This window comes from Hyposmocoma kahamanoa, unplaced genomic scaffold, assembly GCF_003589595.1.
Source record: "Hyposmocoma kahamanoa isolate Upper Pololo Valley unplaced genomic scaffold, ASM358959v1 63, whole genome shotgun sequence".
NCBI classification, from domain to species: Eukaryota; Metazoa; Arthropoda; class Insecta; order Lepidoptera; family Cosmopterigidae; genus Hyposmocoma; species Hyposmocoma kahamanoa.
This window is the reverse complement of record NW_020653851.1, coordinates 6,306,281-6,324,424: the sequence shown is the minus strand read 5'-3', so window position 1 is coordinate 6,324,424 and position 18,144 is coordinate 6,306,281. Positions and strand designations below refer to the sequence as shown.

At 36.9% G+C, this 18,144-nt stretch overlaps 1 protein-coding gene and 1 long non-coding RNA gene across 2 annotated transcripts; both read left to right on the top strand.

Moving 5' to 3' along the window:
• Window positions 1–1,649: 1,649 nt before the first annotated feature.
• On the top strand, window positions 1,650–4,737 carry LOC113230534. The gene is made up of 2 exons (XR_003310504.1): window positions 1,650–2,149; window positions 4,662–4,737. It is a non-coding gene; the product is annotated as an uncharacterized LOC113230534 (long non-coding RNA).
• Window positions 4,738–14,881: 10,144 nt separating this feature from the next.
• On the top strand, window positions 14,882–15,904 carry LOC113229930 (histone-lysine N-methyltransferase SETMAR-like). The gene has a single exon (XM_026463622.1). The coding sequence runs from the start codon at window positions 14,882–14,884 to the stop codon at window positions 15,902–15,904; it is 1,023 nt and encodes a 340-aa protein (XP_026319407.1).
• Window positions 15,905–18,144: the final 2,240 nt, after the last annotated feature.

Below are 18,144 nucleotides of genomic sequence, written 5' to 3'. Positions count from 1 at the left end.
ACATTACTGCTTGGCTACAGAAATAAATAAGGTTGGCAGTACTTCCCTGGACGAGCTCTTTCACAAAGAGAACTACTGCTACTAAAAATTATTATATTAAAGTATTTTTTGTTCTTATTAAATTTTAATGGACGTAAAGCTTTTACTGGCCGGTTTAATACGATTCCGTATTGATAAGTGTGGTGAATTCCTAATAGGATTTAAGTCCATAAAGCGCGAATTTCTTCTCCTATACACATTTTGCACGTGGCCTTTCTAAGATTTTTACTTTTATTTATTACACTAAAACGTATTAACAACAATCATAATTTACACTGTCATTTACGCTTACATTCACATCCGCACATCCACTTATACATACATCGAATAGGTTATTTTAGATGCACTATTTACACTTTATTATTTCAATGATAACTCCTAGTCGTTTCTTATATTTTTACTTACAAATAGGTAACTTACACATTTAGTCCTTGTCGTTGTTTCTGACGTTGGTCCTGCGCCCTGAGTCAACGCCCTTCACTACTATGATAAAAATGTTTTATTTTAATTTTTTATTTAATTTGTATTTGTGTTATATTAGTGAGTAAAGTGTTTATCTATCTAACTATTGATTGGTAAAAGGTAGAGGTGCAACGATTAAGAATGTTCGCTTTTGAAAGCTGAGTATTATAGTAGATTTAATTTAATCATGACAAAAACATCAGATACGACTGTTAGTGAGGAGACTGACATGTGGTAGTGTAAATAAATCATCAAGAAATAAGTCTTTAAATACGCATACATTGTAGGTTGGTACAAAGAAATACTTTAAAATGCCAAGATTGAATTATGACGTATGACTGTGGTCGTTTTAAAAGTTGTTATTCTATGGAAAGTGGGAAGAAACTAATCTTATGTTATCCTATAATGCTTGAAATCGTATCGAAAGAATTTGCCAAACCGGCGGCGTAAGGTTGACCGATTGTTGCCTAGGGTGCCTAGGAAAGGAATGGGACGTCGTGCAGGGAGGCTCCTTTTCGGCACTCCATTCGGGTTAATATACAGTGAATAGCGCATTGGCAGTGCTCCTCAGATCTTTGCGGTTAAAGCTATGGGTGGCACTGTAGCTGTTATTAATAAGCATGTTACTTACCGACAGACGTACAACTTCTTCGTCCCGTCGCTTTATACAATAAAAAAACCCAAGGAACTATAATTCCTTACATCAAGCATTCGGTAAGTTGGGTTTATAATAGGATAAAAACGCATATCGACTCTGGAAGCAATCTTGTCGTATCTCGAAATATGGCAAAATTAGTTTTTTATGTATTTGGAATCAGAAAAAAATTGCATATTTTTTGGTCTAGGTCTCATAATTCTACGACGTTATGTTTCCGTTATACGACGTCGATTTTTGATCCTGATTTTTTACAAAACACACGGAAGAATGGTGTAAATAGGAAAAATTTGCTTTTTTTTATGGTAAAATAGGTACACCAAGAATTTTACTTACATTTTTTTTTTGAAGTTGAGATACACGGTCCCCGTTTAAATGTTTCGAAATACTTACAGCATTTTATCGTGGCCAACCAACTATGGTTCACCGAGATACAGCAAATTCGCTGCTCGGTAATTGTAATTAGTTAGAAATGCAACAATGTAATTCGCTCTGGGCTAATTGAAGTTACGATTTACAACTTTATAATTCAGTGAATGTGGCACTAGAAAAGCACTTAACACATTTTAATAGAGATTCAAATCCTATACAATTGTTTTTACACTAAATAAAAATCCCCTTTCCCCCTTCCCTCCTTTAGTTACGCTCCTTCACGATTGTAGGGCAACAGACGCGCGGCCGCCGAAGTGAGAATGCATTTATGTGGCTTGCGAATTTTTTGTGTGTTTTATATGAAAAATACAGAAGATCAATGGTAAGTCAATTTCATACCTAAATATGACAGACCGACCAAATCTAGTTGCTGCGAAAGGTTGAATATCTCTTTGTGGTGTCTTATACTGTGATATGGTGCAGGTTCCTTTATTCAGTAATAATGTCTATTACCGATTGAACAGTGCCTTATTGTCGCAGACGAATTCTTCGAGCTGCCGCCGCCGCCATCGCCGGGGTCCCGTGACGAAAAAGATACGCGGTACTGGCCCAAAAGTCAAGGTAAAATGAACTCTTTCATAATTAACAAAACATATTCTGTACTAAATAAAGTATACATCTCTCTAAATGCAACACAAGAAAAGAGAAAGGCCACTTTGTGACCGCTTCGATTCCCGGTAGGACCAATTTGGGAAATGAACTTTTCTAAATTGGTTCTGGCCTGGGTGTTAATTCCTTTGCTCTAGGTTCCGGGTTTGATTCTCGGTACACGATAAACTTGAGAAATTAACTTCTCAAAATTTTTGTAACGAAGGTCTTACATACACACACACAGTGCAAATTCACAGAGTTATTATTATCAATTCTTCTTCTTCTTCTTAAAGTGCCTCTTCATGCTGAAGGTTGGCCGTCAGCTTCCTGGATCCGTCTCTATCAGCAGCCAACCGAAACAGCTGTTCGACGTAGGCAATGCCGGTCCACTTCCTAATGTTCCGCAGCCACGATTTCTTTTTTCGCCCAGGGCACTCTTTCCCTGCACTTTACCCATCATTATTAGCTGTAGCAGCGTGTATTTATTGTTCCTGTGACCAAGATACTTTATTTTACGCCTTTTGATAGATGGCATCATTTTCAGGGACATACGAACACGCTGAAGCATGGTTTCATTCGTACCCTCGCAGCCGTACATAACGTTAGGCCAGATGTAACATAAAAGTAACCTGACTCGGAGCTATATATTCAGTTTACAACAGCACAGAACTTTCCTCATGTTGTTAAAATAGGCTCGAGCAATTCCTATCCAGGCCTTGATTTCCTGATCAGATTCCCATGGTTCATTTACCCAAGCCCCCTTAACACATAATACTTGCACTATCGTATCCGCTATAGTTCTTTTCCCAGCTACAGATATGTTAGGGTTCAAATCCGGATTTCTCGAGACCACCATGAACTTCGTCTTGTTTATGTTCGTTGATAAACCAGCTTTCTCGCTACATTCATTAACCTTATTTACAATTGCTTGCAAATCGGTCTCCGATGTTGCAATGAGAATAGTGTCGTCTGCATAACGCAAGTTGTTAACGACTTTGCCTTTGATCTTTATTCCCACTTCAAGGTTTTCAAGCGCTTACGACATCAGAGCCTCCGAGTAAACATTAAAAAGCAGCGGAGACAGGATGCAGCCCTGCCGGACCCCACGACAGATCTCAACTTGATCGGTTTATTTATTTAAGCCTCATTCGCAACTCTTATCGTGGCCACTTGCTTCTCATACAGGTTACGAATGATCCTGACATCCCTACCATCAAGACCAATGTCACATAAAAGGCCCAAAAGTTGTTAATGTTATCAATTAAATGCATGAAAATATGGGAATATTTTTTTATGGCGCAGGAGGTATTTGAACCCACGGCCTGAAACAAACCACGTCCGCGCTCTAACCAATTCATTGTCGTCTGTGTGACGTCCGCGTGCTTAAAAATTTTATCCCCATATTTTCATGTATTTTCGAAATTATCATATTACTTTGAATTTCTAGTTTGAGACAAGATAAATGCGGTTGTCTGACAACAGAAAACCCAGACCATAACCAATTTTTTGTAACAGTAGAGCTCCTTGTGAAAGAGTTCGTTCAGGGAGGTACTGCCACCTCACCTATTTCTGTGTCGCTTATCATCAGGAGCATTTGTTCGTCCCGTAATTTTTATTATAATATAATATAATATTAATAACTACCTCCGTGGCCGAACGGTTACCATGCCGGACTGCCACGCAGAGGTCCCAGGTTCGATTCCCGGGCCGGGAGAAATGTTTGTATGGCCTACATTTATTTCTCTCGTGAGTTTGGGTGTAATTTGTGGTTGTCTATGTGTGTGTCCATGGCACCCGCGACACAGGGTTTCCCTAGTGCGGGGCTATGTTGAGTGTGTGCGTTATTTATTTATTTATTATTTATTTGAAAAATTTATTTCCCAAATTGGTCCTACCGGTAATCGAACCCGGGTTTGATAATTTATTAACAATCGGGTTAAACAACAGTATACAACTGATAAAATAAATACGTTTTGTTAGTACGTTACTATCATTATTATTATTATATTATGTCCCCCTCCTTCCACACTTCTCTGCTTTGCGCCACTGAGATTCAGTCGTTTAGGCGCGCGTCTAGCTCGTCTCTTCGTCGACGCTTTGGTCTGCCGCGAAGTCGTTTCCTATGTTTGGGTATCCATACTGTGGTAGATTTCGTGTACGACCACCATGCAGCAGTCGTGACCCGTCCAGTCTCACTTTACTTTACCCGCTTGCTGACCCACATCGACGTTAGTACAAAATTATAAAATAAATTGTACTTCTTCATCTAACCGATATCTGGGATTTTATAATACTCTATGTGAGTAACGAGCTATGAAACCGACAAATGCTAAAGTCACTTGTTATGCCCATTTCAGTAAATTCAAATTTTAAAACGCTCCCCTGTAAACTTGTCAATTTCGACATACGATACTTTACGTAGGAGGGGTCGAAATAATAGTATTGTATGTACTTATTTTAATTTTACTAATTTTTATTTTAGATGACAAAACGTCGAGTGAGGAAGGAGGAATTAAAACCGATACAAGACATTGGCTAAAACCGATACAAGGCATTACTTAAAAAACAGCAAATTTGTTGTCTTAGGGTGTGATTTGTTGAAAATTACTATGTCACAAGCTATTGCAGAAAATTTCTTAATATTGTATGTACCTGTTTGCTCAGAAGTGCCAACAAAACCAGAACAATTGGTTATTTTGTTTTTCAGATAGAGACTGATTTGATTTCATTGTAACAGCGTACAAAGTGCAGTTTTTGCATTTTAATTTTAATAAATATTTACGGCATTTTAAATATAGCAGACCTGTAGTTTTATTCATATTTAAAACAAAATATACGTCCTATATCTAAAAACTACATTAGATACGTCAATAAAATGGACCAACATATTGGACTCCAAATTATTTACAGCAAAATCACTTCTTGAAGTTTGTGTGGTATTTTGTTGCGCCATATGTTACAATTTCGATATACAACAAAATTGCTGCTTGGTTTTGAAAACGCAATTGCTATAACTAGTATAAAACCTATGTTAAACTAATTTTAGAATAATTTCGTCAAGGCGTTTTGATGGCTGTTCCGTTTATGTACATCTTACTTCCATAGTGGTCCCATTTCATTTTGAAGAAAAACATCCACCTCGAAGGGTGGCTGTTCACGCTTGAAGATTCATTTTTATAAATAGCGCCTAACTTTAATTTAGGAGCAATTACTTTAATGGTTGATTTTCTATTTATATTATTTATAATATTTCTTTAATTCAAGGCGTTTTTCTCTCGATATGCTTTGAGTAGTAAGAACCGATTTTTATTATCTCCAGTGTCAAGTCCTGTATAGTGGCGAACTAGGGGATATTTCAGTAAAACTTAGCAAATAGACGTAATTCCACGTACTTTTGAGGTCGATTTTTTTAGTACTCTGTACTGATCATTATGTATTGTACATACAACTTGAGTAGATACAACGCAGCTTCACCGCTCGGGCGTTGCACCGCCGCCGACGCAACGCATCGTGTATCATCGCTTTAGGTTAATGCTTATCTACTTAAATTTAATTTTGTAAACATGTTGCTATTGGTTTACCTACTTTTGTTTTTAATCTCTATAGCGTCGAGATAATGCGTGTCATTTTCTGTAAAGAAACGATTATGCTTTATTTTGAACATGTACAATCGAAGAATGGAAGATTTCATCATAGGTTAGCTCAGTCAATTCGGGGGAAACTAACTTTTAAAAGCAACTTAATAAAATTACATCTAATTGTTATCTGCCTCTACTGCTTTATTGTGAGTATTACCGTGCACCGGTCTTGAAGGGTTGGGGTGCTGTGAAATTACAGTCACCTGGGACTTGTCAATTTATATCTCAAGGTGACGCAGTGGCAATGCCCCTCAAAATTTTGCGATTTAAAGCTCTGATTGACACTACAACTGCTACAGACAGACGTGTCGATTACCACCAGGAGCACAACTTGTTTGTCCTGTCACGTGGTATCACAAAAAACTTTCAACTTTTTTGCAAAAGGTTCTAGTTATCCAGTGTATATCTATATAATAAAAATATAAGATAAGCATATTTTTAGGTTGAGGTTAATAAGACAATAAATGCAGTAAATGGTGTTCAAAGTGCTTTTCAAAGTTACCAACATTTTTGGATAATTTTGAATGAGCTAAAGCCCTGACGAAAAACTTTGTGCCGTTTTAATTTTATATAGATTCATTGAATATGATTTTTCTGAGGAACTACCGACTATTTAGAACAATTTAAAAGTCTATATTTTAAAAGTTTATTGTTGTACAGTATTTTTATTGAAATGTCTAAATATGCAATATGAAAGTCAAGGATTTCCGGTTCTATTATTTATTAAATAACGCAAATAACAGAAAAGGAGACCTATTAATTACATTTATATGGCCAGTTAGACTTGTAATGAGATCAAAATAAAATTAAAATAAATACAAGTTACGAAAACACTCAAACGAAATTATTTTAGCTATTAAAGATTCAGGCGTTACTTTGCGGAAGTTCATGTTAATAAAAATGGAAATAAATTGATTTGCTACTCCGCGAACCGGGTTCGCGGAGTAGCAAATTAATTTATCTCGATTTTTTATTGAAATTATTTTAATCCCCCTACTCCTCACACAAAATTACGTGTTCAAACGCTGCTGCCTATGTTTCTCTATTTATGTTTATGTTCACGATATTACTCTTGATTAATGTGCGGGTCCCACTATAGGGACAAATTAGTGGGGCCACGAGAAAATAGTCATAATAATAAAATAATAATAATACAACGATACGATAAGAATATACATATTGCCGCTTCTACTTAAAAAAAGGAAAACCTGTGCTATAATGTACCAGCAAACCTTCCAAAGGCATAGTAAGATACACAAATTGCCGTTATTTTATTTATACATTATGCAAAAATGATATACACCTATACAATAGTATAATAAGAATAGATGGCGCGCGTTGCGCCGGGCTTTCTTTGTGTCTGGTGACAAATTGGGAGTTGAAGTTAACATTTCAGAAGAGTATTTTCTTTGGTTGGGTTGGTTTGGGTGAGAGAGAGAGTGCAGGTAGTTGGTGTGGTGGCGTAAATTAGTATCCTAAAATAATTCAGAAGACATCACCCGTCCATCATCGATAGTTACAGAGATTCAGCAAACTCAATTTTATATGGCGGCCGTATTGGATTCTCCATATTGTAACATTTTCGGTTTCGATAGAACCTGACCAGGGTCCTTGACAATTTTTGTTTTGAAGCCATGTTCTTCATGTTCATCTATGTCTATATATATTATGTCGTTGTTTTATCGATGAACGTACTTATTTACACTAAATTCTCGTAATAAACAATTTATGAATATTATAAAATCAAAATTAAAAAAAAATGGATACAATTAATAGGAATGTGGGACAATTTTACGAAAATAAGAGGAATTGCCACACAGAATTGCAAGGAATTCTGTAAATGAATTGCTTTTAACAGAATTGCACGATTTAGCGTTTTAGGCCCCTAATAAACCGAAAAATAATCTAAAGAATCACAAACTCTTAAAATTTTGAATCGATTTCTCGTGAAAATCGTATAATGTGATTACTGATATGATTATTACACCCCCTGTTCGCGTCGCCATGACAAGCGTCAAATTTGGCCTCTTATTTCGTAACGACCAGATAACGTCTTGGTCATGTACATTTCAATGAACACCTGCATAGAATGCACATGATCTCCTCCTCATCGTGTGCTTACTGCAACTACTCCAACCAATCTGCCAATGCTTCATATATTTTTCGATTGCCCACATTTTTCCATCGCTAGAATAATCCTCATCAGTAACCTCCTTGAACTATACAAAACCCCTGAAAACATCCCGCATTCTTTACCAGATCTCCTGAAAAATCAAGAATGATATCCAATTTTATATTATTTCGTAAGAAGCATTATCGAAGACATTTAATTCTTGTAACGAAATATAAGAAAGAGATTACTTTCAGTCTTGGCTGCATGGCGCATTAGTGCCTTTGTCTTTTCCAATGGAAAAAACAGTACCAAAAAAAGAACGTGTAATTACGAAGTGCCGCCACAGCTGAGGTAGATATACATAGTTGCCAAGAAAAAAATTAAAATATAGGTACCATCTAAATTTGCCTAACATGATATGCACCAACACAAAATCGAAATCAATGAGTTGCACGTATGTATTTAAATTAAATACATACGTGCTTTCAGAAAATATTAAATGTATACTGTACGAATTCCTAACATTTCGCGATTGTCACACATAGAGAAATCGTCGAAAAGTCAAAGCCAAGGTGTCAGCCGCCGGTGGCCGTAACCATGGGGATCTGTAAAGGGCGCGAAACGTTGTTTTGTTTGCAAAAACAAATATACGAGTTTTAGATTCGAAAGAAATCGTTTCATTTCCTATGTGTACACTGTACTTCAACAAAATTGGCTGGAATGGAATGAAAACTTTTAAAGTGTGTCTCACCTTCAATGACTTGAAAACTTTTCCGAACCATCGAAATAAAAAGCTAAGCGTCATATTAAATAGTTTCCCCGTTTCTGTAAATAGTGAGTACAGGAGCGTGCGCTGGGTCATCTTAGTATAAAATTGTGTACTATATTTTATATGGTCATAATATCGGCAATCGGGCAAACAATTTAGTCCTTCGATTGGGGTCGATTGGGGTCAAATGCGGTCCGAAGCTGCGGCGCGGGCCCGGAGTCACATTGCTGCGTTACATCATACTTTGTGCGACGCCCACCAGACTGGAAATGTTACCAATTAAATCCAATAAAAAAGGTGTAGGTCTATGTTGTTTATTATTTATTTATGTACCAACGTGTACACGCATCGTAAATCATTCCACGAAGTGCGCTGTGACCCTTTGCCTCTCTCGTACGGTTAAAGGCTAGAGACCTCTCTAGAGAATTTCAAATTAAAAGTAGAATGTTTTTCGTTTCATTCTGAAAAATATTTAGAAAATTAAATAAAAAATAAAAGGTCCCCTAGGAATTCCTACACAGCTTTTAATAAACCTTCTAACGTATTCTAAATTGAGACTTTCTTAAATAATAATTAAAATAATTCAATACAGTGAAACACTACCTAATAACAAATCCCTTCGTACCATATTATTTTTTTATATTATCATTCCATATACATATTATTACACATTCTGTGCTATCAGTGATTCAACTTTGCCGAATTCGGTATAGCAATCAATAAACAAGTTTCATCAGCCGCTTTAAAATCATATCTCCAACGAAATTAGCTGAAACTTTTTTAAGAGTACAATACGCGAAACCGAATAATTTTTACTATTATTATAACCCTTTAGATTACGAGAACTTAACCTATTGAATACGATAGGTTTTTTTTTTCAGTGTTGTTGGGACGGTCTGCAGCTGATGATTGTTATGATTGTAAACTTACGAAAATAAAAATGTTGCTCCACAACAAAATACGCGCGTCATACCATTTATGTAATATTAGGGGTTAAAGTATGAAATTGCCGTTTTATTGCAATAGGTTCTTTGAATTTTCATAGAATCTTCATGGTTTGAGGTTTTCGAATGAAACTTTTTTCAAATGGTTTCTGTGATTTTTTTTTTTTAAATTTGAAACATTTGAATATCGACTTTCAATTGTTTTTGTTATTCAATTTAGACAAGAAAGATGGATACTGCGAAAATTCGAGTGATTTTTGAATACGAGTTCCAACGCGGAACTAACGCTGCAGAAACAGCCCGCAATATCAATGCTGCGTTTGGAGAGGGGTCTACTAATGAACGCACCGTGCGATTTTGGTTTAAACGCTTTCGTGATGGAAATTTCGAGTTAAAGAACGAGCCACGAGGAAGACCGCCCACACAGGTGAATAACGATGAATTAAGAGAGATAGTGGAAGCCGATCCTAGTCAAACTACCCAGGAATTAGCGGCATGGTTTAACGTTACCTTACCCACAATATTGACTCACTTGCGTCAAATCAATAAAATAAAAAAATACGAAAAATGGGTGCCTCATGATTTGACTGATCTGCAGAAAGAAACGCGTGTTGAAACTTGTGTTGCCTTGTTGAACCGGTACAGAAATGAAGGAATATTGGATCGAATTGTAACATGTGATGAAAAGTGGATTCTTTATGATAACCGGAAAAGAAAAATGCAATGGCTGACCCCAGGTCAAATGCCACAACAGTGTCCTAAAGCAAAACTTACCAATAAAAAGGTAATGGTAACTGTTTGGTGGTCTCAGCATGGTGTTATTCACTATAGTTTTCTCCGATCTGGTCAAGCAATAACGGCAGATGTCTATTGTGCCGAACTCCGAACCATGTTGACAAAACTAGCAGTAAAACAGCCCCGACTCATGAATCGATCTTCACCATTATTGCTCCACGACAACGCGAGACCTCACACAGCACGAGAAACCATTTTGACCCTTCAGGAACTGCAGTTAGAAACCATTCGTCATCCTCCGTATTCACCAGACCTTGCTCCAACGGACTACCATTTTTTTCGTGATTTGGACAATTATCTACGTGACAAGAAGTTTTCTTCCCAGGAGGCAGTACAAAATGCTTTCACACAGTTTGTGCAGTTTAGATCGTCGGAGTTCTATCGCAAAGGCATTAATAACCTTCCCATTAGATGGCAGCAATGTATAGATAATAATGGCAACTATTTTGATTAAATAAATTTGTTAAAAATTTAAAAAATAAACAATTTAAATTTTCAGTACAAATCGGCAATTTCATACTTTAACCCCTATTATAAGCAAACAGTTTTACGCTAATTAAAAATAATTTATTTTTCTTGTTTATTCATCAAGTTATTTATTTTCTCGACTACAACTACCTGCAAATATATGGTCGCAGATTTTTGTTACATTTAGTTATAATACATATATTTTATGCCACAAAGTATGTACGATTTTATTTGTAAGTAGTTTTAGATATCCTCAGCGGCCAAGATTCCCGAAAGGATCAATTAGGAAATGTACTTTTTTTCTAAATTGCTTCTGGTCTGAGTGTTCTGGGTAATGCCTCCGGAGTTAATTTCGTTGATCTGGTTCTCGTAGTACATAGATTTCCTAGTTCGAGACCAGGTAATTGTTACGGTTGACTGGTATTATTATGAAAAGAGAAATTATAACTATTTCATAAAAAAACACCGACCTCAGAAGTTCGTGGAATTACATCTATACCATCTATACCTATACCGGAATGTGCGCGAAATCGGATTTATCCCCTAGTTTGCCAACCTTGGAGGTGAAATATTTTCTTCAAAATTGAATGGGACTAATACTCCTCAGTACACTCTTACCAACAAAAAAGAATAATCAAAATCGATTCACAAATGCCGGAGTAATCGCATAGTATACACAATCGAATTGAGAACCGACTTCAACCTCTTTTTTTTAAGTCGGTTAAAAAGGAAACCTTTGTTTAAATGAATAATTGTGTTTCATCTCAGGTTTCTGAAAATCGATAACAGCTTGTGCTGAAATGTTCTATCAAATAAAATAAAACAGAAGGCAGCGTTTAATATCTCTGAAATCCTCCCATAAAATATGTACGACCTCGGCTGGCGTATCCCAGCAGGGCACAACATGAATCCTACTGGCAATCTGTTTGCATACGCATGCTTCACTCGTTCTACTTGTTTCAGATACACTTTTTATTTATTTATGCTTGGAAATTATACAAAGGATGGTCGGGTGTTCCTTTTTTGCCCAGGGATGGAATAAAATCGTGCGGCACGCTACCTGAATCAACAAACTCGAACACATTTCGTATTTTTATATAACTTTATGTTCTCCGCTTGGCGAGTTTACGACGCGTTATGATTTATGTATTACTCTGATTGTACTTGAAGGTACCTACTTGGAAACGTAAAGCACGAAGATTATAAAGCATTTTATGACCCCTCTAAATATCCAGCCAATTTGATAGTGTAGTAAATTAAATTATAATGAAACCTGTTTTCAGTCTAGCGACGGCGCGTCGTATAGTTTTTCGATTTTAGTTTGTTTTATTAGACGGTAGAAACATTTTTTGAATTGAGCGGACATCAATAGGTTTATTGTTTGCTTTCTAGTAATCTTGAGGAAATAATTGGCCGACACCTCTCATCGGATGTTTAAGTTGGAGTGATGATAAAGGTACATAATATCATATATAATTTAATCAGAAGCAGTAGAGCCCCTTATGAAAGAGTACTTACATCCAGGAAATGCTACCTTACCAATTTCTAGTCCCAGGATTCAGTTACCCTGGTACATAAATTGACGAGCCCATGTGCCTGTAATTTCGCCAGCACCCTTACACTTCTAAACCGGAACGCAGTAATGCTAGACATTACTCTTCGCAGAAATAGGTAAGGTTGCCACCTCACCTTTTTCTACCTATTACCTAGGTACTGCCACCTACTGACGGTCGCAGTGCAGTGCCGCTCTGGTGTTTAAGATTTAAAGCTCTGAGTGGCACTTCAACTGTTATGGACTGGATGGATGGATGTATCGCTTAACACCAGGCGCAAGACTCATTCACCTCGTTACTTGGTATTATAAAATAAATCATATTTTACCTGCCGGTTATGGGTATTAATTAGCATTGACCTACAGGTCAATGGGTATTAGGTAAAATTTTCAAGGCACCAGACATAGTTTTCAGCTTATACTTCACTCCCCTTAGGGCGCGTTCCAATTATGTTGTAACGTTTATTTTATCGTTGAACGACTGTCGTAATGAAATTATACGGTCGTAAAAACGCTGCAGTGGTGCGTCTGTGGCGCCGCAGCTGCGCTTCTGAATGTTCGAAGGCATCCTTGATTCGTATCGTTTGTCGTAGTTCAGTTGGGAGAGCGTCAGCCACGGCATGGCGAGGTTCCTAATTCGAGTCTAGCCGGATCGAAGAAATTTTAAGGAAACCCTGTATCACGGACGCCATGGACACACACATAGACAACCACTAATTACATCCAAAGTCACGAGAGAAATAAATGTAGACCATATAAATATTATAAATATTTCTCCCGGCCCAGTCTGGCGTGGTAACCGTTCGGCCACGTAAGCAGTTACAACGAGAGAGGTGTAATTACCATTTCAATGTCGGTTATTTTTTTACGTCTTGTTACGTGATAAGGTTGCAGCTTTGCTTTCGGCTACTCGGTTTAGTAGATAGAAGTCGTCACTATCTGCATGATAGCCCGCCGCGCAGGCGGCATACTGCTCATACACTATCCTGCGATGGGTCATGTATGGAGTCTCCCAGGACGCATTGCAGGATGGTTTGCACGCTGCTAATACATTACGGCGGACTGCAATGCAGGATAATGAATGCCCGCTTTTACATTAACGTTGGTAAATTTAATGCTAAGAAATTTAATGAATGAATGTTATACGAATTAATGACGCAAACATTCATTAACTTTAATGTGTCCTTAAGTACCTCTCACGCTGTTTCAGGTTTTGCTTTGATAAAGTAAAGGTCGGTAGGTACTATAGTTCTAAACTCATTAAACTTACAGGACGCTTTTGCAACTCACTCATATTCTTATGTCACAGTAAGTATGTATGTATATTAAAAAATACCCATACAAAGATCGATTATATTCTTTTAATTCTATTAAAATAAAATTGTTCGGTCATTCCTACAGGCTAAGGCATCCACCTTAGATCTACGATAGACTGCCAGATTTAGGACTAGCGATTTTATGCTTTTGGCGCCTTTTTGTGACTTTTTCTTTATAATAATGAGTATTGTAAATATTGGTCTAGAATCAGATAGATTCATTGTATAGATTACATAATAGTATCTAGTCAACTGTACTTTGTATGTATGATTATTCCTTTTCACAAAGTACTTTAATATGTATACTCTTCCCCATTGGTTTTTTTAATCTTTTTACTAATGTAAAGCTTCCTCTATTGTCTACATGTCATTTAAAAATTATTCTTTTCATTTCTTTCATACGTTCTTAAGCAACTGTTTGGGCCTTGTAATGGCATTATTCCTTCATTATTCCCACTTATTACTGTCATAATGCCGGTAGAAGAAATTACCTTCTTTAAATTTCCCCAATATGGCGGACAACCTTATTTTTTACTTTGAATATAGGTCATCTAACTTATTTACTTAAAAAACAATTACGTACTATAAGCAGCAATAACAAACTAAGTAAGGTCTGTATCAAAATGATCTAAGGTACACTGTCTGAAATAAAAAGAGAAAATTTTATAGTATAAAGTGACACTTCAGAACTGTCCAGGTAAGCCTTTCCTTTGCATGGTTTGTTCCCACTAAATCTGTTGTACAGTTCTGTTGACAGACAACGTTTTTTTTATGTGGCACCCAACTATTCTGTGCTGACATTAATGATTACTAAACGGACAGTACAGAAAAATCAAAAGAGAAAATGAAATAACAAATTATGAGAGGGGATATAATATATGTATACAAGGAGACATGATATACGAGGGTCAAACTGAAAGTTCTTAGAACTGGCCACTTATAAACAATATAATAAAAAAATAATTCTTAAATTTGAAAATAGAACTCTTTGCCAATATTACTGAGTATATATTTCATTCATTTGTCATTTGTTTTACGATTTGGCGGCAAATTGAAAATTGTCTGTGTCACGTCAACATGAATTTAACACGAGACAATTTTCGTGCAATGATTTTTTATGACTTTCGATGTCATTTAAGTCAACAAGAAAATTATGATAGACTACGATTGGCCTTTCACGATGAAGCCCCATCTCGTGCGACTGTTTACAACTGGTTTAATGAGTTTAAACGTGGTCGCACTAATCTCACTGATGATTTACGTGAGGGACGGCCTTCTACGGCGACGACTGAAGATAACATCTGTGTTGTGCGGCGTATGATAGAGACTGACAAAAGAGTGACCTATCAGCAGATTCGGACAAGCTTAGGCATCGGTATGAGTCAAGTGCACAAAATCCTCCACGAACATTTAGCGGTCAGGAAGCTTTGCGCCCGGTGGATACCTCATAATTTGACTGAGGCTCAAAAACTCCATCGTGTGGATTGGTGCCGTAAAATGATTGAAAGATTTAACGGAGGTGACTCAAATGCTGTGTTCGACATACTAACAGGTGACGAAAGCTGGATTTACTGTTATGATCCTGAAACCAAAAGACAATCTGCTCAGTGGGTGTTTCCTTTCGAGGAGTTGCCAACTAAAGTGAAGAGAGATCGAAGTGCGGGAAAAAAAATGGTGGCCTCGTTCTTTGGAAGGATAGGTCATTTCGCAACAATTGTGTTAGAGGATCAAAAAACAGTTTCTGCAGAATGGTACACTACCAATTGTTTGCCACTTGTCTTGGAAAAAGTTCGAGAGAAACGACCTCGCAGTAGGATCCTCCTTCACCACGACAACGCCTCGTCGCACACCGCCAAGCGAACGATCGACTATTTGGCGACATCAAACGTTGAATTATTGGGTCACCCGCCGTATAGCCCCGACCTCGCGCCTTGTGATTTTTATTTATTTTCAAAAATTAAAGAAAAACTTAAAGGAAAGCGGTTTATGAATGCTGAAGAAGCGGTAGCTGCGTATCGCGATGCCATTGAAGAGACCCCTAAGGACGAGTGGGCAAAGTGCTTTTCCCAGTGGTTCCATCGCATGCAGCGGTGTATTAACGTGAATGGACAATATTTTGAAAAGATATAATAAAACTAATAACTGGCTAATGTAATCAGTTTTTAATTTTCTAAGAACTTTCAGTTTGACCCTCGTACATGTGGGTAAAGGAACGCGTGTTAGGAGTTGGCAGAGAAAAAAGGAGCGAGCGGCCAAATTGGGAGAGAGAAAAAGGTGTGATGTAGGTCTCCCGCATGTCTACATGCACTAGAACAAATCGTTATCTCTGACATGGAGTCCAATTAGATGCAAATAAGTGCATGTCGTATCTGACATTTTTCTCGGAACTAAGTTATATGTATAATCTTATTCAAGTTTTAACCGATTTCAAAAAAGGAGGAGGGTCTCAATTTGACTGTATTTTTTTGTGTATATTACACAATCACTCCGACATTAGTGAAACGATTAAAATAATTCTTTTTTCGTTGGCAACGGGTACCTCGGAAGTGGTCCCACCCAAATTTTAAGAAAATATTCCACCTGTAAGAGTGATAAATCGGGGGATGAATCCATTTTATTGAATTTCACCCAGTTTCCGTCAACCGATTTCAATAAAACTTGGTACATAGATATAATTTCAATGAAAGCAAAAGTTTACGGTGACTTAGAGCTGATATGATGATGGAAGTGGCAAACAGGTGAGAGGAACTCCTCAACGACGTACAGAGCTATCTTGTGTTTGGGCTCATAAATATGATTCATTATGACGAGGATGGGCATTCACTTATCATTGACGAGACCGCGGTAAAGAACACAACATAAGCAAGCTTTGGAGATCGGTTTTGTTTTATAAAAAGTTATAATTATTTATAAGCCATTAATAGAACGTGATTGACACGAGCTCAATATGTGAAGTGTTATACTAAATTTTTTATATTATATGTATATTATTCTTTTATTATGTAATATTATTACTTACATTGGTCTCAGATGCATTTTTGTTTATTCATAACCTGCTTGCTATAAGGTTTCGGGTTCTTAGGTTTTCGTGATTGTTATACATAGGAAACGAAACTATTTTTCAGATCAGCGTGCTGATTTTGATTCAAAACGGAATCGATCCGATCTGGTAATCTCTTTATCAGGTGGGTTTTTGAGCGAGAAGATGAACCTGATTTGTACTGTATCTTTCTAATTTGTTAGTTAAATCAACTATTGTTCCGATTAGAAATGTCAAAGTTTCCAATCGGCCAGTTGTGAATCGCAATTATGCTCCTCGACTCGGAAAAGACGCAGTTTCCGATCAGTAGAGGCAATCAAAATCCAGCTGCAGATCGCGTATACATACGTGATCTAATCGCGTATACATATATACATGATCTAATCGCGTATAAGAAAAAACAATATACACGCCATTTAGAATTGAAACTAAAACTACATTAAAAATATTTTGATCGAAAAATCATATTACAAAATTGAAGACTACGTGTTAGATAAAGATGTATGGAAAGACGACAAGGCTCCAGAATCCACACAAATTTGATTCAAAGTGTATTCCATAGCATTTAAGTTTATTTGAAAAGAGCAATCCCTAGAGTTTCTTGCTCGTTCTTCTCAGGGAGGTCAGCGTAGTGAACGAGCAGTAGCTTAAATGTGTCGTTTTCAAGTGTAAATTTATTTTACCTATGAAATAAATAATCTTTGACTTTGAAAAATAGCTCCAATAAGCAGTGGCGGATTTGCAGTCTTGGCGGCCCTAGACCCCAAGTCATGTAGTCTATACCAGCATACGTTCAGTAGTTTTGTAGTGAGTTTGTCGCAATCAGACAGACAGATGTAGTGATGTAGTATTTTTACATTACAATATATACGTAACATGTGTATATTTTGTACATAAAATGTACGAAAGTGATTTAGGAAGATGATTGTTATACGATGCGGTGCAGTGTGGCGCGCCATAATGTGCGTGAGCTTTTAGAACATTTAGGTACTTTGAGTTATTTAATAAAAAAAAAAATTAAAAAATCTTTCTTTATTGCCTCCAAACTAAACAAAATAAAATTCAAAAAAAAACAACTACGCTAAAGGAATTAGAAATTTTGATTTTTATATTAAGAGGAGGCAAAGGAGGTGTCTCAGCTGGTGCTGCTCCTGTTCAGGACAGTCGCAGCGCTGGTTTTCAGTCACCCCCTTCTCCCTAAGATGGATTGCGGGACAGGAGTAGTATAGAGGGCAGAGCCATAATATTATTTATATACAAATATCAAAAATACAAAAATGCGTGCGTGCGTGCGTGCGTGCGTGCGTGCGTGCGTGCGAGTAAAAAAAAT

What these genes read in the sequence shown, in the direction of transcription:
- LOC113229930 (XM_026463622.1), top strand. Translation starts at nt 14,882, where the DNA reads ATGATTTTTTATGACTTTCGATGTCATTTAAGTCAACAAGAAAATTAT.